At 35.8% G+C, this 27820-nt stretch overlaps 1 protein-coding gene across 5 annotated transcripts; it reads left to right on the top strand.

Annotated features, from left to right (window-relative positions):
* Positions 1-434: 434 nt before the first annotated feature.
* On the top strand, positions 435-27761 carry LOC110628051 (protein unc-13 homolog). 5 transcript variants are annotated; one of them, XM_043955822.1, is made up of 26 exons: positions 439-820; positions 997-1061; positions 1908-2166; positions 2352-2418; positions 2611-2758; positions 3426-3593; positions 4146-4244; positions 4325-4534; positions 4621-4722; positions 5552-5782; positions 6628-6708; positions 9165-9251; positions 9386-9571; positions 9674-9832; positions 15273-15365; positions 16232-16303; positions 16630-16747; positions 22574-22746; positions 24542-24626; positions 25312-25443; positions 25554-25660; positions 26032-26109; positions 26194-26289; positions 26371-26466; positions 26548-26731; positions 27230-27761. In XM_043955822.1, exons 1-26 carry the CDS (start codon positions 643-645, stop codon positions 27397-27399), a joined length of 3444 nt encoding a protein of 1147 aa, XP_043811757.1. In that variant the 5' UTR covers positions 439-642; the 3' UTR covers positions 27400-27761. The 5 variants fall into 5 exon arrangements, 4 of the variants coding, with proteins under 4 accessions (XP_021630223.1, XP_021630206.1, XP_043811757.1 ...); XM_021774497.2 differs by having other exon boundaries at positions 6625-6726; XR_006350419.1 differs by lacking the exon at positions 27230-27761 and having other exon boundaries at positions 436-820; positions 6625-6726; positions 26198-26289; positions 26548-26594.
* The last annotated feature ends 59 nt before the right edge of the window (positions 27762-27820 follow it).

The raw sequence follows: 27820 nt of genomic DNA, 5'->3' as shown, positions 1-27820 counted from the left end.
TGACCGCCTGACCGGCGGTTGAAAAGGGAAAATATATATTGAACATTCATAAAGTATGTACCATTTGAGTTCCAAATGAAAGCTTAATACCATGCTTTTTTTGGGAAAAAAATATTAAATTTATCTTAAATTATGTAGCGAGATAAACAAATATTAAATTTTATTTTTTTATTTAAATTTATATATACTATTATTAAATCAGAATTAGCTTTATTTGAATTATTTCAGAGTATGCGTTATATTATCTTCTATTTATTTAAATTATTTAAAATTTTTAATAATAATTTAAAAATAAATTTGAATTAAAATATAAAATTTAACTTTCTACAAATTTAATTTTAGCAATGTTTTGTTTGCTTGTTTTTGTTTTTATTTATTTATTATAATTGTGTAATTTACCCAAACTAAATTGTACATCACCGAGAAAAGCCATTTACGATGTTAATCCCTACTCAGAGTTTAAAATACTCCACATGAAGGAATCTTCTACTCTCTGAAAAAACATGTCGTCTTTACCGTCGGCTTTTCGCGCGCCCCGAGATGCACTTTTCCTTTTCTTTAATCACTAAAGCATTCCCACTCCAAAGCCCTCTAAGAAAGAAAGCATCTCTCTCCCAAGCTGCAGCTTAATTTCAAGTATAGATGGAGCACACAGCTCTTTTGCACCGTTACCGTCGTGATCGCCGGAAACTCTTGGAGTTTCTTTTATCTTCTGGTTTGATCAAGGAGCTCCGAACTCCATCCGGTCCCACCAATTCTCTCTCTAATATTGATTTCGATACTCTCAGCGCCGATTATATCCTCCTCTGCCTGAAATCAGGTTAGTAGATACTTCCTTTACATTTCCGTTTCTACCTCCTTTTGATTGCCGGAAAATCGAGGAAAGGAAGGTAAAAGGAGTGCAGCTGCAAACCTAAGAACTAGTCACTGCTATGTTTGGTTGGCAATTGATTCTGGTCTGGCAACTTCTTTAATTTTTGTTGTTTCTGTTTTTAGGTGGAGTTATCGATGTTACTGAAGCGACTAAGAAGTACTCAGACGAATCTGCATATCCTGTCACGGTAAGTAAAAGAGCTTTATTGTTTTATCCATGACGGACAAAGCATTTACAATCAGGGGCCAAAGCAACATTTATATTTAGGGGCCAAAAATATTTACTAACACAGCATTTATACATGAGCAAGATATATATTTAATAAGTTTAAATTTAGTACAATTATACTAAGCTAATTACAATTTAACTAAAATTAGATTTAGTAAAAATTTATAAATTTGAACTCATTAAATTAGATAAATTGAAATTTCAGGGGACGACTGCACCTGCCTGCTCCCATCTAAAGAATGAGGGTTAAATGTAGTATTATATTAAAATAATTTTATATTCAATCTACTTTCAATTAAAATTTAAAGAGGGCGACGGTCCTGCCTGTCTCTTAGGTCACTGGTTTTATCTATTGTTGACCTCAGCAATGTGTACATAATGCTGCTTATGTACATGTGATTTGTTTTTGAAGATTATGGAACTTGAATTGCGCTTCAGAAGCAGTGTTTAGTTGTTCTCTTTTAATCATCAGAATGGAAAGGAACATTATTGTGAAGGGCACGAAAAATTTGGTTGGCAATGGTTAAATGTGAAATTTTATAGCTCTGAAAAAGCTGTGGTTGAAGGTTTAAGAATATTGTGAAAATGGTGGTGAAAGAACTGCTAATGAGTGTAAAATGCGAGACTTCAAGATATTTATTAACTTTGGATTAAAGATAGAAGAAGTAATACTAGTAGTAGCATGCACTAACTTTTGCTGGAAATATGTATGCCTGTGGTTTTGAGCAGTGAGCATATCTTTATTCATTATTTATTCCAATTAAATTTTAGAAACTTTAATTTAGTTCTTTAATTGTGGTTGCAGAGTCATTCACATACAAGGAACTCCTATTTTCTTGTTTCTGATCCAGATTTTTCTGGATCTCCTCCTAGGCGTGTGCCTCCTCCAATTTCTGTTCGCCAAACCACTAATGCTGCCCAATCATCTAGTCAAATGGAAAGTTCAGATGTTGAGAATGCCGCAGCATTTGGGGATGATCATAGTCCTAGATATAAAAATGCACCTATTAGGCCTTCACAAAATCCAGAAATTCCTGCACTTGGTTTACCTAGTCTGAGCACAGGTATTGGCTGGTAATTACATTTGTAAAAATGTGATGCACTAGAAATTCACAAATTTTTGTTGGAAAAAGTGGTTGTGCAGATTTTTTCTTGTCGTCCTTCTATGTGAAATTATATTTTTACTTTAAACAGAGCATTTTTGGTCTTTTTTTTTAGTAACTGATACATAACTTCAGGAATTCTGAAGGATTGTCTGAGGATGACTTGCGGGAATCAGCCTATGAGTTACTGCTTGCTTCTATATTTTTGTCTGGGTATACTCTTCCTTTCTCTTTGTGTGAGTGTACATGCATGCCCACATAAAATTATGCATGTCCATGCATGTGTATAATGTGAAGGATCTTCTTATGGGTGGGTGTGCACATCTATATGGCATGCTATAGTTCTCCCTTACTTCTTTTGCTTACTTACTCATTTCATCCCTTATTCTATTATTTTCTTGATAGGGTTCAAGGTAATTCAGTTGACGATAGAAAGAAAGAAAAGAGTTCCAAATTTTTATCTAGCTTGAAAAGTAAAAGGGACAAGCTTTCACAATCACAGTCTTTAGGAAGACACTCAGAGCTCATGGACACTGTCCGTGTTCAGATGCAGGTGAGCTATAAGATCTCTTTCACCAGTTCTCCCCCTCCCTTTCTTTTTTAAGTGCAATGTGAAATATTGTGATGATATATAATGGCAGAAATAAACAGTTCCAAGTCAATGTGCCTGTGCAATCTCCATGAACTTTTAAATGTGCAACATCAAAATGTTAATTGGAAGTTCTAACTGCCACAAGTTATAATATAATTATATAATCAATTCACCTAGTAGTCTGGTACTAACTTCATTTTTAGAACATTCTGTGACTCCAATGGCTTGCACGGTTCACCTGTGACTCCAAGATACTAGTAGCCTGGTACTAACTTCATTTTTAGAACATTCTGTCTGGAGTTCTCTATTGGAGTTTTTTGGTTTTAATGGAGAATACTTTCTTTTATCTTCTCTTTAATATTCCCCTTAAAAGTTAGAAGTTAATATATAAAATCTAACCACACCTCCAATCCATACCAGAAAAGGGGGGGGGGGGGGGGGGGCGCTAAATCCGCAGTGTATAGTTATTTTTATGCTTTAATTAATGATTTCGTAAACAGTTTTGTGTCCTGGTCTGGTGCTGGAGTTAATACTCAGTGTACAGGAGCTCCACTGCTTCCACATTGTGATTTCTCTAATTGATCAATTGTTGCTTTAATCTTCAAAGTAAATAGGGTTTCTTTATTAGATTTCAGAAGCCATGGATGCTTGCATTAGGCGAAATTTGATGCAGGTGGCAGCAAGGAGAATTTATGGACAAATTGACCTTCCCCACATCTCACTGGTCCTTTTGAATGGTATTTTCAAGTCTGATTTTCGTAGTGAAAAGTCTTATATCCAATGGAAGAACAGGCAGGTATTAATTAACTTTATTTATTGATTTTCTTTTCCTTTTCATGTAAAAGTGCAGGCATAAGCATTAGAATATGGTGGCAGGGAGATTGGTTTCTCTCTAATTGATGAATCAATTTGCTACTCCATATGAATATGGTAAAGACAACAGTTATAGTACACACAAAAAGACAACAGTTGTAGTGTACAGAAACATATGAGAATGCATATTATGCTACTTGTCTCTATAATGTGACTGACCAAATATAAACATGCGGGCCTGCCCATTTCAATCTTGTATTGGGCCTACTGGTCCAAGCTTGGCCTTAGACTACAGTTAATTCCAGTGTCCTGAAACGCATTCTGTCTGATGTTGTGTCAAAATCTGCCCAGCTATTTAATTAGGTGCAATTGCACAGAATTGTGAAATTATAACAGTGTGTTAGTGCTATTTATGAGGTTTGTATGGTTCTCAACAGATTATGGGTGGTTCGTTTAATTTGACAAAAAAGGAATATTTTAAGGTTTTCTAAGCTTTAAATGTGTGTTTTTTTTTTTTTTGCATTTATTATTTCAGGCCAATATATTAGAAGAATTTATTTGTTTTCCTGCTAATGTCAAGAAAACTGAACATCTAACTATTAGAAGCCATGCTGCAAAGATCAGACATGAGAAGGTATTGCAGTTCCTGGCTTTAAATTAAAGTGGGTGAATTTTTCCCAATGTTTAATGTGCATGCTTTCCTGGACGTGATAGGAATGGGACACTGTAATGTCGCCTTCTGAGCGTGTTGCAGTTCTAGCATCTATTAGACAAGTTGCTGTAAATTTGTCATCTCTGCCTGGGCGATTTGGCATTCAAGGTGAAACCTTTTATTGGACTGCCGGCTATCACTTGAATATAAGACTTTATCAAAAACTACTTTTTGCTGTCTTTGATGTTCTTGATGAAGGCCAATTTATAGAGGTAGATTCATGTCTTAATTGTAGTCAGTTTATTTCAATGTTGTGTTATGTGAATGATGCTCAGTTTTGCCTCTAAAAATTTGCCAGGAAGCCGATGAAGTCTTATCACTTATAAAATTAACCTGGTCTACTTTAGGCATCACCCAGAAAATGCATAATGCATTATATGCATGGGTCCTTTTTCGACAGGTATATTTTATAGCTCATAATACTTAACACTAGAGATTGCATACCTTTATGTTTCATGTCACGAACTTCATGATTGTATGATTTAGGCAGCTAGAAGAAAATTAGAGTTTACTGTTTAGGTGTTATGTTACATTTATCTGAGAGCTTGATAGAGTTGGGAATTATGAGTGTAGTTACAGCTTGCAAAAGTTGCAATTAGAGATCAAAATAAGGTATAAAATATATGTTTTTGGACTATTTGAATGATGAATGTTTAACAGTACTTTTCCATCTTTTGGTTCTTGTGTTTCTATATGTTTTTTAGGGCATCACATTTGGCATTAAATACGATTGCTTCAAACAGTCACGAGGCAAGCATGATTACTAGAAATCTTTGAAAATGGTTTCTAGTAAACTGGAAAATGGAACATGTTTTATGGAAACGTGCAGAAGATTTTAGTACTTCTCATCCCACAAGGAACCAGACACCATATAAAAAATTAAAGTGTAAATATAAAACAACTCTTGGGTTATAAATAAAGGCTAGAAAACATAGAGTCTAAAAAAGCACCCCAAAACACTATAGCTCAGCGCCATTTCACTGATGTTTGTAATTACCTTATAGTCTTATATTCCTCATAGCCATTATTGAATTTCAAGGTTTCTTCTGATTTTTGCTTTTTCTAATGCTATGTATGACACTGTCTTCATTCTGTCTTCTTGATGCTAGTTACCTTATTACCTGTATAGCCTGTGATTGTGGAAATATGCTTTCACAGTTCAGACACACATTTTTGTGCCTGGTGATGATCTTGTAGCATTTGTTCTAATGAAATTCCTTTTTTTGAAGTTTGTGGAGACAAATGAGGGTATGCTTTTAGAAAATGCAGTTACTGAGTTGCAGAAAGTTCTAACTGCTGAAGAAGCTGATGGGAAGGAGGAGCAGTATATGAACTGTGTAATATGTTCAAGGCAATATGATGGGCATGAACTAAAGTTAAATTTGGTGCAGGCTATTTGTGTCTCAATAAGCATTTGGTGTGACAGTACACTGCTAGATTATCATCTGCATTTCAGTCAGGTATTTTGATGATCTCCTGGTTTCATTGTACCGTATTCAATTTCTTCTGATATGATTGATAGCTGAATGTTTAGATATCTCTAGCTTTTTATACCATATTTCCTGCCGTATAGGTGTTATTTTTGCACCACCTTGGTCATTATGGAAGAGCCCCTTGATATATTTTTATTTTGGCCTAAATGCATGTTAACACAGTTGTAAATAGTCTTAATATTTCATATCAGATTTTATTTGCAACAGTGAAGCTAGTATGATTTTCCATATATTTGCTGCCAAAGTCCCTAACCGTTAATTGATTTTCAAAAATGGTTCATCTTCCATATTTGTTACTTAATCTTTTCAATTTGATTTCACCATAGAAATATTCTATATGCAAATAATATTGGTTCCTTGTTTTTACCCTTACAAATGAGATTCCTACATGAGATATGTTATTATTAAAGGACTGATGCATTTTCTTTCTGACTTCTAAGAGCTTCATTTTCTTTCTCACTTGTGATCCACACACCCCCCAGAGTGATAGGCAACAGGGTTGAGAGCAAATGTGAGAGAGGGAGAGAGTGAAAGAGGAATGAGCAAATGACAGAGAAGGAGAGAGGGAGACCTCTTCTACTTTCCTCTAGTACTTGGAACTTCCTTCTAGAATCTGTATTAAATGTGCTTCAGTTTCTGCGCACTCACACACAGAGGCACAGAGATTTGTTCATGATTATTAATTTCTTACATTTGTTGTACCCTTGGAATTTCATGTTTAACTTGTAATTGTGCTCATATTTTTAGGGGTTCTCTTCCTAATTGTGAGACTCCTTTTATTTTTTTTTCCCCTTCTTCCCCCCCTTCAGCAGAAACCTTCTTGCTTCAGAACAATGATGGCCCTGGTGACGGCAGTTGGAATACTTACTTCTGATGATTGTGGTGAAGTTAAGGTTAGATCTAGCTGCAGTGTGAGTGAACTTGTGCATATGTGGTGGTTGAATAATTTATTCTACTTTCTCCTAATGCGTTAAGAACATGAAGTTTATCTTGAATTGGACGGTAAAATTTAATCTTGCTTTTTAAAATTCCTTGTACTTCTATTTCTATACATCGTATATGCCAAATTCTGTCTTAGCAAAATGATGGATGTCCTGTGATCCTGTCTAAGCCTCTTCTAGGTTAACTTATCATTTCTATCAATCAGCAAGGTTTTTGTTACTGATCTGCAATCGTTGTTAAGAGCAAAGAGTATGGTCTACTTATTGAGTTAGTTGCATATCAATTCAATGTGTTATTCATATCTTGTATGTATTTTATAGGTTTGATTCATTTATATAGGATATTTATTTGGCCATTCATCTGCATGAGCACCATTATTGCCTCTTTACTAACCACACCAATTACTAATGATTTAACCTCCTTTGTTTCCTGGAAATTTTGCTCTTCTCCAGTGGGACATGTCTATCACATAATCTTGAGAGACTTGATATTTTCTTTTCATATTCAAATAATTCCTTCAAGATGCATTTCAGTTCCTGATGCCCATGACCTCTTGTTATTGTTTCAGTTTGTGTTCTTTTAAAGAAGTGTTAAGATTTAAGAATAAGAAGAAAAAGAAAGGAAGGAAAGAGAGGAAGAGATGGGAAAGAACACATAGGTTACATCTTTATATCTCCACACATCTTTAGAATATAAGATTACATATTTATATGCAAACATCCCTAAAATCACTGTAGCAAATCCCCAAAATTATGCTTCACAACTAAATAGGAATATTTGAAATATAGACATTCCATAACACTCTTTCTTAAGTTAGAGCATGGAATCTCAATCAATTCCAGCACTCACCCTTGAATTCTTATTACAGCCAACATCTACTGTGATTGCAAAAACACTAAACAAGAAATTGATTACACAAGACAGACAAATGTAAAACCACCTTAGAACAGTTGCAGTAGCCCAAACATCAAACAATAGTTTACAGGATTGGCAGAAAACACAAGCATTCAATATTTTAAGGGTGCAACTATTCTCCAAATTCAGAAACACCTTCAGGAGGGTACCAAAATACAAAGCAACTCACTTGGTTGCACAAATGTGAGGTCGTTCATAATACCTCACTCTCAAAACACCTTCACTAAGGCAAACCAACAACCGCTTACCTGGTTGCGCAAATAGGAGGCTACAAGAGTCTGCTTTGAGTCACCTAAAATGCTCATAAAACAATCCACAGTCCTTAACAATCATAGTGGGTCTCAAAACAGGGTCACAAGGCCCCAAAGAAGAACATCCTTTAAAAGGAACCAAATGGGTTGCAACATTGATCCGGTGCTTGGGACTTACACATTAGTCCTCTAGTGGTTGGATTTTGGGGGAAGGCTTGCCGGCAGCTGTGCTTTCTCTTGGACGGGGCAGTGAGACATAGTAGTCACCATTGAGTGATGACCTAAGATTGCTGTAGTTTCTTAACAGGAAAGCTTCAAAATGGGGCAGAAAGCTAATGAAAACCTTGTAGTAAATCAAGGAGGAAAAGCACCACAAACAAAGATCCACCAAGGTAGAAACAAAGGAAGAAGTAAACAAAAAGAAGCCAGAATTTGGGGCTTTGCTACCATGTTAAGATTTAAGAATAAGTAGAAGAAAAAGAAAGGAAAGGGAGGAAGAGAAAGAGCATGTAGATTACATCTTTATTTCTCCACACATCTTTAGAATAGAAGGTTACAAATTTATATGCAAACTTTCCTAAAATCACTGCAGCAAATCCCTAAAATAATGCTTCACAACTAAATAGGAGTATATGAAATATAAATATTGACATTCAATAACACTTCCTCTTAAGTTGGAGTATAAAATGTCATTAATTCCAACAAGAAGCAAACTGCTGATCCTGATTCATTGCCGTGAATTTTTACTCCATGGAAGAGGCAGAGTAAAGTGTTTCCAAGTTGGTGAAATGATGGTAAAATTGGGCATTATTTGCTACAATTTCTATTAGTTACAGTATTAGGTGAAGATTTATCACTCAGCTGGTGTAGATCCCAGCATTTCACTTAGCACCAATTTTTAGTTAACCCCCTTACCTGTTCCAATGCTTTGTTTTGGGGAACTCTAAGCTGTATAAAATGATTGTGGTGGTGTTGCTGGTTGGTGTATTGTGGGCCCAAAGGGTACTCCTCATTCTTGTAAGTTGTAACATACGGAAATGGATTCTCTGGAATAGGTAGAGGAAGCAGTAAATTTTATTTATACTGCTGAGCTAATATATTGTTGAACTCATGATATCATCATCTTCCTTATGTGTGCAATAGAAATATGCATGTTCTCTGTGTAGAAAAGAAGTGATTGTTGACCTTGGTAATTTAGGGATGAGAATTGGTGCTAACCTCAATTCATCTTGTGTATACAGTTAACAAAATTCAGTGCTTCAAATGATAATGTTTCTAGCAAGCTTAAATATTATGTCACGAGGTCTACTAATGCTGCATATGGGCGGGTGAGTCACATGTATGATTCCAAAATAATATTATATTTCCTTATGCCCAATTCATAGGTTGGTTGTTGCAATGTATCCTTTTTATTCTCTTATTTGAAGTTGATAACTTGATATATGTGTGATTGTGATGTTAGGTTGCAAATAAAGTTGATCTTGAATCTAAAGTACAAAGGATGCATCCATTGGCTATGCTCGCTGAGGAAGTAAAGTTGATTGCTGAAAGAGAGTTCAATGTCTTTTGGCCAGTGTTACATCAATGGTGTCCTGAGTCCTTGATGATGTCAGTTGTCATTTTGCACCAATCTTATGGGGAAAGACTGGTTTGTTTGTCTGTTTATTTTATTAAAATTATCTTGTTCTAGTTGAAGTTGGTGCAAGTTTACTCGATTCTACTTCATTTGTCATTTGTTGTTGAAATGCAGAGACCTTTCCTTAAGCAATTGTCATCTCTTTCTGAAGATGTTAGGTCAGTTCTTCCTTCTGCTGAAATGTTGGATCATTATTTGACTGAGCTACATGGTACTGCTCTGGAAGCAAATAGGTTGCTTCTTTCTTCCTGTCAAGTTTTAGATCATTATCAGGTCAGTTCAAGATTCCATTTCTTTGATGTCTTGTTGGTAGTTAATCATACTGATGTAGGACAAGTGTAGAGATCTATGCATTTTCCTACTGATGCTTTTATAATGGGCAAATTTGAAGTGATGAAAGAGTTCTATGTTCAGATCTGTAGAAAATTAGAGATTAGGGTTAAGCGTTTGATCGTGTTGATTAGAGTAAGAAAAGGAGAGAAATTGTTAGCTGCTTGGATGCTTTGAATGGTTGCAGACAACAATTTCTGAAGAAAGAAATAAGAGGAAAGGCAGAAAAATGGTGAGAGAAAAAAAAGAAAACAAAAATCACACTGGGCACATGAGCTTTATGTCAAATGTCATACATTGGTTACATTGTAAAGTGTTCTTTATAAAGACTTGGCAATTCTTCCCCCTTGAGCTAGGTTTGAATTGAGTTAGGTCTACGGGCATTTTTTTCACGTGGTATTAGAGCCTCACTAACCAATACTGATTCCGCTCATAAGCATTCATGCTCCAGGTGTGAGGGGTATGTTAAGTATCCCATATTAGTCGTGTGACAATATTGCCCTGATAAAGACTTTGGGTAATCCTTCTCCTTTGATTTAGCTTTTGGAGTTGAGTGAGGTCTGTTTTCTTGACACTTAAAAATCAAACTAGTTATAATTCCATCATGCGAAACTTAAGAACATGACTAGATTACATTGATATTTTTAGAGACCTACCGGCTATTCTTTGTACTGTCTGGAATTATTGATTAGTAGTAGTAATCCCTATACAGGGAAATTCTAATATAGAATGAGCAAAACAATTACACTTGCTAATAATAAAATTCCTGAATAACAGTAAACCCATATTTTCTAAGAAAACTCTGCATTTTCATGATTAGTTTATAATCTTTTCCCCAGACTGGATTTCATGTGCTAAACTTCAAGTGTAATTGATTCTGTTCCAGATGCGTCTGTTGGTTTGTGATTACTTGCAATTTTTTTAACGAGATGATAAAGACATTTCTCTTATCTCTTGGCTGTCAGTTTTCCCATGTTCTAAGCTATATTTATAGTTGTTGACTTATTTGCTAATCCTAATTGATTCTAGGGATTTGATTTGATTTGATTAGGATCCTTAATTATCTCTGTAATTATTATTTGATTATTTGCTTCCTGTTTAGATATGATTCTTTGTGTATAAATAGCCATGTAGACATATTGTACAAATCAAGAGTGAAATACAAGAATACTCAATATTCTTCCAAAAATCTTCATGGTATCAGAGCCTTTTTCCTGATTTTTTGGGGTCAAATTCAATTTTTCCTCTTCAGGGTTTCAAAACCCTAAATTTACTTTTTTGGTACTAACCCATTTAGGAGCCCTTCACTCTCTCACCGCCGGCACCAGAAGAACCGCCGGACTGCCGCCGGCCGATCGACCAGCCCCGACGCCGGAAAAGCTTGCGCGTGAGGCTCACGCGCCACCTCTTCCCGGCGCGTGACCCGGCGCTTCCCGGCGCGTGACCCATCATCTGCCACTGCTTTGCTGCTCCGATCACTCCGGCGACGATTCCGATCATCTTTCCGGCCTTCCCGTGCTGCTACCCGGTCCTTTTGGTGAATCGATTGAGCTCTCTTGTGTGTACACCCTTGAATACCTCCTATTCTGTCACCGTTTATAAACCTTTACCATGACAGAAGGTAAAAGGGTGTCAATGGCAGAAGGTAAAAGGGTGTCGATAGCAGAAGGTACAAGAATCTCGATTCCTAACTCTGATTCCTCATTCTTTAGTGCCACATCTGACGTTGTAAAGTCAGGTAATACTTCATCTCTCCATAATATTCCATGGATTATCGATTCTGGTGCGAATAGACACATGACAGGTTCGTCTAAAGGCCTTCTCAATTATTTTCCTTCCCTAACCAAAGATAGTGTCAAAATTGCTGATGGCTCTTTTACTCCCATATCCGGAACAGGTTCTGTTATTTGCACATCGAATATTAAATTATCATCTGTCCTCCATGTTCCCCACTTTCCTGTCAACCTTTTATCTGTTAGTGCTATCACCAATGCCCTTAATTGTAAAATTGAATTCTTTCCTGATCATTGTGTTATTCAGGATCTTCACACAGGAAAGAGGATTGGCAATGGTAGACTGCATGATGGCTTATATATGTTGGAGGGTGATCCAGATTCTTCGATATCTCAAGCCTGTTTTGGAGAAAATAAAGATGTCAATCAGGAAATAATACAGTGGCACAGACGATTAGGACATCCATCATTCTTTGCCTTAGAAAAACTTTATCCTAATTTGTTTGCTAGAACTCAGTTTGATTCTCTATTTTGTGATGCTTGTGAGTATGCTAAACACACTAGAACATCTTATCCTTTGAGTCATAATAAAAGTCAAATTCCTTTTGCGACTATTCATTCTGATGTTTGGGGGCCTACTCAAACTGTCTCATTGTCTGGTAATCGATGGTTTGTCACCTTTATTGATTGTTGTACTCGAATGACTTGGGTCTATTTGATTAAAGCTAAAAGTGATGTCTTTTCTTGTTTTCAATCCTTTCATAAGATGGTTTGTACTCAATTTAATACTAAGGTGAAAATTTTGAGAACTGACAATGGAAGAGAATACATGGATAGTAGCTTTTCTGCTTATTTGGAGAATAATGGGATAATACACCAGACTAGTTGTCCTTATACTAGTGCTCAAAATGGCGTTGCTGAGAGGAAAAATAGGCATCTATTGGAGGTAGCTCGATCTCTTATGTTCACCATGAATCTACCCAAAGCATATTGGGGAGATGCAATTCTTGCATCTGCTTATCTTATCAATAGAATGCCTCTCAAGAACCTTGACTTTATGAGTCCTTTGGCGGTTTTACAAGGGAAGAATTCATACGTTGTTCCACCAAAAGTATTTGGGTGTGTTTGCTTTGTCCATACTAGGACGGCAGGAAAACTGGATCCCAAGGCCCTTAAATGTGTGTTTGTTGGATATTCTCCAACACAGAAAGGATACAAGTGTTATCATCCTCCCTCTAGGAAATACTTCGTTAGTATGGATGTTACCTTCCGAGAAACTGAACCCTACTTCAGTACCAACCCCTCACCTCTTCAGGGGGAGAATAATGAGCAAGAAGAGGTGATCCCGAATTCCGTGATTTTGAGTGATATGGTTCAACCAGAAAGTTTGAGTTCTAGTAGACAGGGGGAGATGTCCAATCAGGGAGAGAGAACTGGTCGTTTGGACAAGCCAGATTTGAGAAGGTATTCAAGGAGAGACAAGGCAGAAGAAGCCATTATGCAGTCTACTCAGAGTCAAGAATCTTCTCCTGGTGAGTTACCTAGTCATGAATCTTCTTCTGGTGAGTTACCCACAACTCTTTCTTCTGGTGAGTTACCCACAACTCTTTCTTCTGGTGAGTTACCCACAACTCTTGAATGTTTCAATGACTTAGATAAACCTATTGCACAAAGAAAAGGGGTCAGATCTTGCACTAAACACCCTATTTCTAACTTTGTTTCTTATGAATCTTTATCACCTTCCTATAGAGCCTTTGCCTTGTCTATTTCCTCTGTGTCTATTCCACAGGATTGGAAGAAAGCTCTTGCAGATCCTAAATGGAAGAAAGCAATGATTGAAGAGATGAAAGCATTGGCTAAAAATGAAACTTGGGAGCTTGTCACTCTTCCACCTGAGAAGAAACTCATTGGCTGTAAATGGGTATTCACAGTGAAACATAAAGCTGATGGCACAATTGAACGATTTAAGGCCAGATTGGTTGCTAAAGGTTTCACCCAAACCTATGGAGTGGATTATCAAGAGACATTTGCCCCAGTTGCAAAAATGAATTCAATCAGAGTTCTGTTATCTTGCGCGGCCAACTTGGACTGGGACTTGCAACAGTTTGATGTGAAGAATGCTTTCCTCCATGGAGATTTAGAGGAAGAAGTATTCATGAAAATTCCTCCTGGGTTCGCTGATGAGAAGACACAAGGAAAGGTGTGCAAGTTAAAAAAGGCTTTGTATGGGCTAAAACAATCTCCCAGAGCTTGGTTTGACAGGTTTAGCAGAGCCATGATGTCCTTTGGTTACCAACAAAGCAATGCTGATCACACTCTGTTTATCAAACATCATAAGGGTAAGATCACCCTTCTTATTGTGTATGTTGATGATATAGTGGTGACAGGTGATGACAAAGAGGAAATGGCTCAACTAAAGAGGTTGTTAGCTCAGGAATTTGAAATCAAAGATCTGGGAAAACTGCAATATTTTCTAGGTATCGAGGTGGCCAGATCAGAAAAAGGAATTTTCATCTCTCAAAGAAAGTACATTCTGGATCTTTTGAAAGAAACTGGTATGATGGGGTGTAAGCCAGCAGAATCTCCCATTGAAAGTAACCACAAGCTGAAAGCAGGAACTGGTGAGTCCGTAGATATTGGAAGATATCAGAGATTGGTAGGAAGGTTGATTTATCTCTCACACACTCGACCGGATATAGCCTATGCTGTTAGCTTAGTCAGCCAATTCATGCATGACCCTCGCGAGACTCATATGCAAGCTGTACTTCGCATCTTGAGATACCTAAAGTCTGCGCCAGGGAAAGGGCTTCTTTATTCCAAACATGGTCATCTCCGAATTGAAAGTTTTACAGATGCAGATTGGGCAGGATCTCTCGATGACAGGAGATCCACATCTGGCTACTGCACAGTTGTGGGGGGAAACCTTGTCACTTGGAGGAGCAAAAAACAAAGTGTTGTTGCTCGGTCAAGTGCGGAAGCAGAATACAGAGCAATGGCCCAAGGAGTGTGTGAACTCTTATGGTTGCAGAAGTTATTGGAAGAGTTGAGATTGTCCGAGAGAGACAAGATAATCTTGTATTGTGACAATAAAGCTGCTATAAGTATAGCACAAAACCCAGTCCAACATGACCGAACGAAGCACATTGAAATTGATCGGCACTTCATTAAAGAAAAATTAACAGACGGTGTCTTGAGCCTAGTTCATGTGACTTCTACTGAGCAACTTGCGGATGTGTTTACTAAAGGGCTTAACAACAAGATCTATCATAATCTGATTTGCAAGTTGGGCATGTGTGACATCTTTGCACCAACTTGAGGGGGAGTGTTGACTTATTTGCTAATCCTAATTGATTCTAGGGATTTGATTTGATTTGATTAGGATCCTTAATTATCTCTGTAATTATTATTTGATTATTTGCTTCCTGTTTAGATATGATTCTTTGTGTATAAATAGCCATGTAGACATATTGTACAAATCAAGAGTGAAATACAAGAATACTCAATATTCTTCCAAAAATCTTCAATAGTTGATTGCTTTTGTTTGTTTTACCCATTATAAGAGCTGCTTCTTTTCAGTTCGCAGTTCAGTGCTTTTAAGATATCATTTCACAATTTCCATTTTTTTACTTGTTGGTTATGCTTATGTTCAGATTGGAGAAGTTTCCACACCTCTCATTCTTGATTGGGTAATATCTCAGCACACTCATATTTTGGAATGGACTGGGCGCGCTTTTGATATTGAGGTTAGTCCAAACGACGTGTGATTTTATCTGGGGAGAATTACAATAAGGTCCATGAGTTTTTGGAAAATTCATTAGTTCATCCTATGATTATTAAATTCAATCGAAAGGTCCATTATCATCTTAAAATGCAATTCGATAGTCCTATTAATATTTCTATTTGTCAAAGGACTAAATGATCTATGATAATGGTGAAGAATCTTATAGTAGTTTGTTTAAAATGTCAGAGATTAAATTTGAAAAGCATTTATGGCGTTTATTTGATGTCTAATGGAATATGTGATATACTAACAAATGGATTATTTAATTATGTTTAAAAATAAAAAGGGACTTCTTAATTGGGTATAAGAATTATAAGGATGAATTAATGAATTTCATAAAGACCTAGGGACCTAATGGTAAATCTCTCTTTTAGCTAATGGTGGAGCATTATCTAGGTCGATTGTCAAAGTACATTAATTTAAAGTCATGGGGAAATGAGAATGAGAAGGGGGAAATTACTCATGGTAATGGTGTTTTGAATTCCACCTATGATTTCAACCGCTGCATGTTATCCAGTGAATCAGGACAACCACAATTGTTGGAGGCAGCAATACATAATCCCAATCTTTATGCTTGAGGTTGCATGTGTCTAAGACAGTGTTATTGAACTAAAGCTTTGATTATGGCATACTATCAAATATTGATTCATGGTGCTGGAAGGAAGGAGAAATTGATCTACTCTCCCTCTTCATCTCCCTCTCCTCTCTCTTTCTCTCTCATTTGTTATCTGTGCCTATCAGCAACATTTTCAGAGATATCATGAATGGACCTCAATTTAAATAGATAGGAAGAGCAATTTAATAAACCCTTGTTATGGGTATGTGCAGGATTGGGAGCCTTTATCATTTCATCAACGACAGGCAGCATCTATAGTTGAAGTTTTTAGAATTGTAGAAGAGGTAAACAAAATTCTATCCACTGATGTTTTTGTTGCATGCTAATAACTAAGGCCTTTTTTGTTGGGATGGCTCCACTTGCACTAAGAAGTTATATTTCCATGGTCTAAAAGTTGCTTTGTAATTTATTCAAGTCATAAACGGACTAAAAAGGAAGAATGGAAATAAATTGATAGTGCTTGTTGCATAACTCTCAATATTATCACTTGCTAGTTTCTGTGTAAATTCTTTTGTGATAAGTTTTCATTTTGTGTATCTACATGTTTATTTTTGTTGTTTGAATTCTTGTTTTCAATTATTTTTGCTCACGTATTCAAGTTACCTTGCAGACTGTGGATCAATTCTTTGGCTTCAATCTCCCGATGGATATTACCCATCTACAAGCTCTATTATCTGTAATTTTTCATAGTCTGGACACATATTTGTTGAAAATGCTCAACCGGTTAGGTATTATGACTTTGTTTATTTGCAAATTCAGTGTTGCATATGTTGCTTATATCTTTACACTTTTATGGCTTTGATCTTTTATTTATCTACTTCTCTTTTTGAAAAGCTTTTCATTATTGAATTAAATTAACATATAACCCTCAATTATATGATTAAATCTCCTATTAGTCATATATATACCCCGTAGTTATTAATTATATATGTATCTTTTAATTCAAAAGTCTATAATTAAGAGTATATAGAAGTTAATATAATATTCTTACTAAGAAGTGTGTGATATATTTTTATATTAATAATTGACATTTTAATTTTAATGTTAGTGTTATAACTTCTATTGTAGGCTTGATGTTAGAAACTCAACAATTTTAAAATGAATTCAAGAAGGTTGTAATTTTTAGATGTAAAAAATCAATATTTGAATTGAAATTGAAGCTAAAATAGAACTGGAGTCAAACTGGAATAGTGTTGAAATTGTTTAAAACCCAAGTTTGGTTTCGATTCTAGTTCCTAAAAATAAAAATATTAAAGATTTGATTCCAGTTCTGGTTCTTAGAACCGTACGGGAATTGGAACCGAAACAGAACACTCCTACTGAGTGCAGATATATCCTTAGCAAGATCTTTACCATGCATCATCAAGTTGCATCGCCATGATTAAGTCTCATGGTTCATGCAGCTGAAACTACTTGGAGATGATTCTTTTGTCGAGTGGATAGGTAAATTATTAACTTGTGAAGAATTTTGGAAAAATTTAGAGAATTCTTGTATTTCACTCTTAATCTTTACAATAGGTTTATATAACTATTTATACACAAAGAATTATATCTAAACAGGAAGCAAATAATCAAATAATAATTACAGAGATAATTAAGGATCCTAATCAAATCAAATCATAACCCTAGAATCAGTTAGGATTAACAAATAAGTCAACACTCCCCCTCAAGTTGGTGCAAAGATGTCACAGATGCCCAACTTGTAAATCAGATTATGGTAGATCTTGTTGTTGAGCCCTTTAGTAAACACATCCGCAAGTTGTCCAGTAGAAGTCACATGAACTTGGCTCAAGACACCGTCTGTTAATTTTTCTTTAATGAAGTGCCGATCAATTTCAATGTTCTTCGTCCGGTCATGTTGGACTGGATTTTGTGCTATACTTATAGCAGCTTTATTGTCACAATATAAAGTTATCTTGTCTCTCTCGAGCAATCTCAACTCCTCCAATAACTTTTGTAACCATAAGAGTTCACACACATCTTGAGCTATTGCTCTGTATTCTGCTTCAGCACTTGATCGAGCAACAACACTTTGTTTTTTGCTCCTCCAGGTGACAAGATTCCCTCCCACAACTGTGCAGTAGCCAGAGGTGGATCTCCTGTCATCGAGAGATCCTGCCCAATCTGCATCTGTAAAAGCTTCAACGCGGAGGTGACCATGTTTGGAGTAAAGAAGCCCTTTCCCTGGTGCAGACTTTAGGTATCTTAAGATGCGAAGTACAGCTTGCATATGAGTCTCGCGAGGGTCATGCATGAATTGGCTGACTAAGCTAACAACATAGGCTATATCCGGTTGAGTGTGTGAGAGATAAATCAACCTTCCTACCAATCTTTGGTATCTTTCAATATCCACGGACTCACTAGTTTCTGCTTCCAGCTTGTGATTACTTTCAATGGGAGATTCTGTTGGTTTACACTCCATCATATCAGTTTCTTCCAACAGATCCAGAATGTACTTTTTTTGGGAGATGAAAATTCCTTTTTCTGATCTAGCCACCTCGATACCTAGGAAATACTGCAGTTTTCCTAGATCTTTGACTTCAAATTCCTGAGCTAACAACCTCTTTAGTTGAGTCATTTCCTCTTTGTCATTGTCTGTCACCACTATATCATCAACATAAACAATAAGAAGGGTGATCTTACCCTTGTGATGTTTGATAAACAGAGTGTGATCAGCATTGTTTTGTTGGTAACCAAAGGACATCGTGGCTCTGCTAAACCTGTCAAACCAAGCTCTAGGAGATTGTTTTAGCCCATACAAAGCCTTTTTTAACCTGCACACATTTCCTTGTGTCTTCTCATTAGCGAATCCAGGAGGAATTTCCATGAACACTTCTTCCTCTAAATCTCCATGGAGGAAAGCATTCTTTACATCAAACTGTTGCAAGTCCCAGTCCAAGTTGGCTGCGCAGGATAACAAAATTCTGATTGAGTTCATTTTTGCAACTAGGGCAAATGTCTCTTGGTAATCCACTCTATAGGTTTGGGTGAATCCTTTAGCAACCAATCTGGCCTTAAACCGTTCAATTGTGCCATCAGCTTTGTGTTTCACTGTGAATACCCATTTACAGCCAACGAGTTTCTTCCCAGGTGGGAGAGTGACAAGCTCCCAAGTCTCATTTTTAGCCAATGCTTTCATCTCTTCAATCATTGCTTTCTTCCATTTAGGATCTGCAAGAGTTTTCTTCCAATCCTGTGGAATAGACACAAAGGAAATAGACAAGGCAAAGGCTCTATAGGAAGGAGATAAAGATTCGTAAGAAACAAAGTTAGAAATAGGGTGTTTAGTACAAGATCTGACCCCTTTTCTTTGTGCAATAGGTTTATCTAAGTCATTGAAACATTCAAGAGTTGTGGGTAACTCACTAGAAGAAAGAGTCGTGGGTAACTCATCAGAAGAAGATTCATGACTGGGTAACTCACCAGGAGAAGATTCTTGACTCTGAGTAGACTACATAATGGCTTCTTCTGCCTTGTCTCTCCTCGAATACCTTCTCAAATCTGACTTGTCCAAACGACCAGTTCTCTCTCCCTGATTGGACATCTCCCCCTGTCTACTAGAACTCAAACTTTCTAGTTGAACCATATCATTCAGAATCACAGAATTCGGGATCACCTCTTCTTGCTCATTATTCTCCCCCTGAAGAGGTGAGTAGGTGGTACTGAAGTAGGGTTCAGTTTTTCGAAAGGTAACATCCATACTAACTAAGTATTTTCTAGAGGGAGGATGATAACACTTGTATCCTTTCTGTGTTGGAGAATACCCAACAAACACACATTTAAGGGCCTTGGGATCCAATTTTCCTGCCGTCCTAGTATGGACAAAGCAAACACACCCAAATACTTTTGGTGGAACAACGTATGAATTCTTCCCTTGTAGAACCGCCAAAGGACTCATAAAGTCAAGGGTCTTGAGAGACATTCTATTGATAAGATAAGCAGATGCAAGAATTGCATCTCCCCAATATGCTTTGGGTAAATTCATGGTGAACATAAGAGATCGAGCTACCTCCAATAGATGCCTATTTTTCCTCTCAGCAACGCCATTTTGAGCACTAATATAAGGACAACTAGTCTGGTGTACTATTCCATTACTCTCCAAATAAGCAGAAAAGTTACTATCCATGTATTCTCTTCCATTGTTAGTTCTCAAAATTTTCACCTTAGTATCAAATTGAGTACAAATCATCTTATGAAAGAATTGAAAACAAGAAAAGACATCACTTTTAGCTTTAATCAAATAAACCCAAGTCATTCGAGTGCAACAATCAATAAAGGTGACAAACCATCGATTACCAGACAAGGAGACAGTTTGAGTAGGCCCCCAAACATCAGAATGAATAGTCGCAAAAAAAATTTGACTTTTGTTATGACTCAAAGGATAAGATGTTCTAGTGTGTTTAGCATACTCACAAGCATCACAAAATAGAGAATCAAACTGAGTTCTAGCAAACAAATTAGGATAAAGTTTTTCTAAGGCAAAAAATGATGGATGCCCTAACCGTCTGTGCCACTTTATTATTTCCTGATTGACATCCTTATTTTCTCCAAAACAGGCTTGAGATATCGAAGAACCTGGATCACCCTCCAACATATATAAGCCATCATGCAGCCTACCATTGCCAATCCTCTTTCCTGTGTGAAGATCCTGAATAACACAATGATCAAGAAAAAATTCAATTTTACAATTAAGGGCATTGGTAATAGCACTGACAGATAAAAGGTTGACAGGAAAGTGGGGAACATGAAGGACAGATGATAATTTAATGTTGGATGTGCAAATAACAGAACCTATTCTGGATATGGGAGTAAAAGAGCCATCAGCAATTCTGGCACTATCTTTGGTTAGAGAAGGAAAATAATTGAGAAAGCCTTTAGAAGAGTTTGTCATATGTCTATTCGGTCCAGAATCGATAATCCATGGAGCATTATTAAGAGAGGAAGCATTACCTGGCTTTACAAAGTTAGATGTGGCACCGGAGGACGAGGAATCAGAGTTAGGAATCGAGACTCTTTTACCTTCTGTCGTGGTAAAGATTTGTGAAAGAATAGGAGGTACCCAAGGTTGTACACACAAGAGAGCCCAATCGATTCACCAAAAGATCGGGTAGCGACACGGGAAGGCCGGAAAGATGGTCGGAATCGTTGCCGAAGTGATCAGAGCCGCGAAGCATCGTCAGACGATTGGTCACGCGCCGGGAAAGGGAGGCGCGTGAGCCTCACGTGCGGGCTTTTTCGGCGTTGGAGCTGGGCGATCGGCCGGCGACAGTCCTGGTGCCGACGGTGAGAGGAGAAAAGACTCCTAGATGGGTTAGTACCAAAAAAGGTAGATCTAGGGTTTTGAAACCCTAAAGAGGAAAAAATTAAATTTGAACCCTAAAATCTAGAAAAAACTCTGATACCATGTTAAATTCGGGCCAGGCCTAACTCACTCCAAAAGCTAGCTCAAGGAGGAGGATTGCCCATGGCTCATATAAGGGGCACATTACCCTTTCCACAACCGATGTGGGATTCAACACACTCCCTCATGCCCAGAATTTTACCAGTGCGTGACATATTCATGGGAGGCCCAACATCGGATGGGGAGGCTCTGATACCATGAAGAATTTTGGGAAAATTTAGAGAATTCTTGTATTTCACTCTTAATCTTTACAATTGGTTTATATAACTATTTATACACAAAGAATTATATCTAAACAGGAAGCAAATAATCAAATAATAATTATAGAGATAATTAAGGATCCTAATCAAATCAAATCATATCCCTAGAATCAGTTAGGATTAGCAAATAAGTCAACAACTTGCAATGCCTTTTGCTTTATATTTGAGGTGATAAACTATTGGCATGGCCAATATGAGGATTCATCATTCCTTCCATAGGCTGGGACCACTTGGTTGATTTGAGATGATTACCACTTTGGTCATAACTTTGATGTATTGTTTTAGAGTTGATAGATCACAAGACTGGACAAGGCCAGCAATTTGTTGGACTAGATGTAGATCAAGATTAGTTTGTTTAAATGCTGGATATGGTGCTAGTAACTGACTAACTGGTTATAAGAATTTTAAAATTTATAAATACTTGTATTGATGGATGTATCAAGAGTTTCAGTTATATTATTCTGGTTTGGTGAGACCTGCACATCCAGAACATTAGATTTTTCTGGTTGCAGTTGGGTTGAGTGGTTGGAGGGCTGTTCCTGTTGTAGAATGACATCTGACAATTTACAGTGCGATAATATATCCATTTCTTTAGGAATTTTCCCATGCAACTAGAAATAAATTCGAGGATGCAGAAGTTGTTCATTGAGTTTATGCTGAGTTGGCTTATTTATTTATTTATTTATATTGTGGGGTGCTGCGGGAGGCAAGAGAGAACATGACATTCTTTGATCTAGAAAGTCTATAAATTTTTCTTATTCCAAACCATTTCTTGTTTAATATATCTAGCTTTTTATCTTGTTAATTAATGAAGAATTTAAGAGGCAAATCTTTCAGATATTGCGAGTTTAGGTTACAGCAAGATGTTTGTTTTAATATTTGTAATGTTGCAGTTGACAAGAATCATCTCTATCCATCTGCTCCTCCTTTAACTCGTTACACGGAGACTGTTATTTCAGTAATTAAGAAAAGGCTGCTCGAGTGTGCACCAATGGATGACGATGTGATCTGCAAGTTGAATGAGCTGACAATACCAAAACTCTGCATTAGGTTGAATACTCTTCAAGTAAGTGTCTTTTGCTTAACAATGTTAGTTAAACATATAAATACCATGTTTGGTTTTCCAATTTGATTTGAAGTGCCAATCTATGCTATTTTGTGAAAATGGAAGGGGAAATAGAATTGAGGATATTATCTCCTTGTTGCAAACTTTTTACATGAGGACCTTGGTATTATTGTTCTAATGAGAATAATAGTATATTGATGCTAATTAATTAATTTATAATTATTAATTACAAAAAGAAACCACCTCATCTTTAATACAAGAAATATAATGAAGTAGAAATGGTAACCTTACTGTAGTTTCATTCTAATATAGCTTCAAACTACATTATTTGTTATAGATTTTTTAGAATTAAGGTTATAATTTTATAATTGTGAGCAAAACTCAAATCTGCACATGAATATGAATGTGGAAGTTGAATTAAATAGGGACTATAAAAAATTAAGTTCACTAAATTTATGATGTAATATTTAAATAATAGTAATAATGTAGGATATTTTTGTTCGCTTAGAAGTTCTCCCCTCATTTCTTTGTATTTTTTTTTATATATTATATTATATATAGATATTATATTATATTAATTGTTATAGATTATGTATTGGTAGGTTATACAACTAATCCAACCTGATCCAAATCAATAAATTTGGTTAAATAGTTATGTTGGATTGATTTGGATATTTTATCCAATTTATATGGCCTTCTGTTGCTTAACCAATTGATACCCATTTAATATTCAATTATACTTTCTAATTCTAATTTTATATTCTCTTTCTCAGTTTTTTGTGTTGGTTTGAAAATAATATTAATTAGAATTTTTTGTATTCTATTATTATTAGGAATGTAGCATCTCAATTCAATTTTTTTTTTTTTTTACTTTTTAATTTTTGAAAAATTAAAATTAGCCATTTTTTTGCACCTGCAATATATTTTGCAAACATGATATTTTCTCTTCCTGCAATTATTTTAGGTGCAGTTTTTTTTTTAATTTCTACAAAATTAAAATTAGCCACATTTTTAAAAAAGATTAAAATAATATGCATAAATTTTTTTTTTAATTTCTGCAAAATTAAATTTAGTCACACTTCTAAAAAAATTAAAATAATATGCAGAAATTTTAATTTTTTAATTCGTGCAAAATTAAAATTAGCGACATTTATGGAAAAGAAGAGTTAATATAATGTGCAAAAATTATTTTATTTTTTAGTTTATGCAAAATTAAAATTAATCACATTTCTGAAAAAGTTAAAATAATATATAGAAATTATTTTTAATTTTTTATTTAATTTTTTTAATTTCTGAAAAATTAAAATTAAAGTTATAATTTTATTTTGAAGTTAACTTTTTTTTTTGAGTTTGAAAGATTTAGAAGTGTATAATTTATAAAATGAATTAGATATTTTTTGTTTCTTTATTATTTGAAATGTAATATTTAAATTTAATTATTTTGTTGTATTTTAATTATTTTATTTAATTTTTATGATACTTTCTAATTTATTTTTTTCAGTTGTGTTTTTATTATTTTAGCAAATTTGCTGATGAAACCTGAATAAATAACTTTTTATTGTATTTCATAATTAGTATGATATCGATTATGTAAAATTTATCTTGATAGTTGATGAGTACGAGGCCATTAAATGGTTTGAATGGTTAATCAATGAATAAGAAAGTTTGGAATGGATTGGATTATGGTTGCAAATTCAAATAACAAGTTATATGATAGATTAAGATGGTTTGGATCTAAATTTGATCCAAACCGACCATTGAATACCCCTACTTATTATCATCTTTCATTGTGCAGTATATTCAGAAACAGATTGGCATTTTGGAAGATGGGATTAGAAAATCTTGGGCCCTGGTCAGGCCATCTCATAACCCAAGATGGAGTAAGTTCTGCTTCTGAACTTATGATTTCAATCGAATGAGCTCCTCTATTTTACAAATATAGATTTTGTCTTATTCAGTTTGTTAAATTTGCACTTAAAAGAGAGAGATGATACAAAGTACAAACTATATTATCCCTTGTTTAATTGGAGGAAGAAGTGTTTCTCTAATATAGAAATGCACAATTCTAAGCTTGGCTTAGTTGATGGGGGCATACTTTGGTGTTGTGGTTGGTAGATCCAAGGTTTAATATTTACCAATAATATTTTTCTCCCTAGAAAGTGCAGTAATGAAATTATATACGACGGAGACAGTTGTTGATGGCAACTTATCTCTTATCTGCTTTGGGTACCTAAATGAAAATCTCAAAGATCTCAGATATATATAATATATATATATTTGCCTTTTTCTCTAAAGCACTAAATCTTCTTTAACAGAATCCCATCTGGCTATTCACCTGTTGTACTATATTATTCTTCTCTCTTTTCTGTCTGTTGGTAATGATGCTAAAGATAAATTATCCTCTCTAAATTTCATTTAGTATATTGGTGGACCTCAAACCTCCTTTTCAAATTAGACAAACTTTATCCCTAGAGAAATTAAAGGTAGAAGTCTAGTTGTTAACGGCTTTCTGCGATTCAACATTTATGTGTATACTTGTCTTATGTATAACTCTATTTAATCCAGCAAGAGATGAGCCCCTAGAGGAGTCTAGTTTGCTAACTTGCAGCGAAGCTATTGACGCACTATTTGCAACCACATTTAGCATCATCAAGGATACTGCAGGAGATGCTATCAACAAAATTTGTGCCTTCACTGGTAAGCTTTGCAAAATATGAATTTGCAACAACTATTTCTGAATCAGAGCATTTGCTCCTTATATTTGGCATTTCATACCTTAGTTTCTTTCTGAAAAATGTAACTTTCAGGAGCAAGAGTTGTATTCTGGGACCTGAGAAACACATTCCTGTTTCATTTATATCGTGGAGATGTTGCAAGTTCTCGTTTGGAAAGCTTTCTTCCTCATGTTGATACTGTAAGTTATTGAAGTAACAAGCACACTTCGCTTTTTCCTCAAAGGTTTCTTTCTCAAGTTGGTACTGGGAGATATTAAGTACACCTGCCTTGTATGTGCATGCACTTGTGTCCATTGACTCATGAGATTATTGTGACATGTTTGTGTGTTTCTGCACAAGGGAAGTCTTCTTTTCGCTGAAATCTTTTAATTGAAGGCCATTAAACTATTCCCTTCCAGAGAAAACTTCTCATGTTGATAGTTTAAGATATTAAATGAAATCACAGGTTTATTTCTACATGCTTGTGCCAAATGAAATGCATGTGGCATGCTTGTAGCAAAGTTGGTAATCTTCTTTATTTCGTTTCTCAACCTAAGAAGCATGAATGCAGGTCCTTGATCTCATTTGTGGATTAATTGATGATAGTCTCAGAGACCTTCTGGTGTTAAGCATCTTTCGAGCATTGTTGGTACACCCTCAAATTCGTTGTGTAATGTCTAGTCAATTAAGATAACTTTCTTAGTAGTTTGAATCTTGTTACTTCAATGTTTAGGAAGGCTATGTTTGGGTATTGTTGGATGGAGGTCCTTCTCGTGCCTTTTCTGATTCAGATGTTTCTGCTATAGAAGATGACTTCAATATGTTGAAGGTATATCTCTCTCTCTGACTTTAATATGACATGGAAAATTGACTTTCTGAAACATCCTGTGCAATCTGTTTTTCCCACCAGGATTTCTTTATAGCTGGTGGAGAAGGCCTTCCTCGTTCATTAGTTGAGCAAGAAGCAAAATTCAGTCAACAGATACTTGGTTTATTTTCCCTGCAGGTTTGGCAGCTTATGTTTGAAGCATTATCTCTCACAACTGATTAGTTGGAACTGGCAGTTTGACATTTGCTATTTTGGCAGACTGAAACAGTTATTAAATTGTTGATGAATGCAAGTGAGCATATCTCAGTGGGATTGGATTTTAATAAGCGTCCTCATATGCATTTGGAAGATGCCCACACTTTAATACGAGTCTTGTGCCACAAGAAAGACAGGGAGGCTTCCAAGTTCCTAAAACTGCAGTATCAGCTTCCCATGTCTTCAGGTGATATTTCCATTACAATGTTATAGAATAAACTCCTCAGCAGATTGGTTGCTGTCAATCAGTGCACTATGATATTTGATAATTCAGTTTCATTGTGGTTAGCTGGTTGTGATAACATTCATTGTGTGGTCTAGTGCAGTGATGTCATGTCTTTCTCTGTTAGTTGACTATTAACTTATTCCACTTTTAATACTTCTTTATTACACCTGGTGGCTTCCTCGTGGATGTGCATGTGGGGATATAATTCTCTCATGATGGGCTGGCAAGATGAAGGCAGCTTACTTACTGGAAAGGACAGGAGCTGCTATTCATCATTCCGGTTGATACAAAATCTCTGTTTTGGTTGTTAAAACTCTGGCTTTTTTGTTATTATGTTGTGAATTTAATAATTTATTGTATTGTGTCATAGTTTTTAAGCTTGTCAATTCATAAGCAGCATAATATGATATATCTAGTCATGTGAAAGGTCTTTAGATTCTGGTCTCCATTTTTTCGCAGAGTACGATGACACTCCAGCTCGGGATTCAACTACGAGATCACCTCTTATATCAGATCTCCTTAAGCGAAGTTATTCAACTAATTGGACCAAAAAGGGTCACAGCAGTTTCAAATCAATAAAGAAAAAACTTCAAGGAGCAACATCTGAGATCAGGAATGTAGCTCGGTAATAATCTTGCAACATGGGCAATGCATCTTGAATTCTTATATAAAGAACATGTTGGAATTTGTCCTTGCAGCAGAAACAGCGATCAAAAAGCATTCTCCGTAAGCCAATTTTCCTCCTGTAAATGCAAATTCATGATTCAGCCAGTCCCTTGGTATGTCTTCATGTATTTATAGACGAGATAGACAAAATTAGTGAGAAGGCTAGCCGGCAGTTCTAGCAACGAGAATTAGTTTTTGCAGCGACTCCCTCGCATTCTTTATACAAAATGTGTACAGAATTTTAAGCTGTTGGATTATGTGTGCACAAAATCTTCAAAAATATGTGCACATGAGAATGGATGGAATGAATTGGTTTCCTTTTTTATTTTTCCTTCTGTTGGCATGTGATTACACAGCAGCAACAGTAGATGTCGTAGATGTTAA

Source organism: Manihot esculenta, chromosome 1 (assembly GCF_001659605.2).
Source record: "Manihot esculenta cultivar AM560-2 chromosome 1, M.esculenta_v8, whole genome shotgun sequence".
In the NCBI taxonomy this organism is placed as follows: Eukaryota; Viridiplantae; Streptophyta; class Magnoliopsida; order Malpighiales; family Euphorbiaceae; genus Manihot; species Manihot esculenta.
Note: the sequence above shows the minus strand (reverse complement) of the source record. Positions and strands in the feature narration are given on the sequence as shown.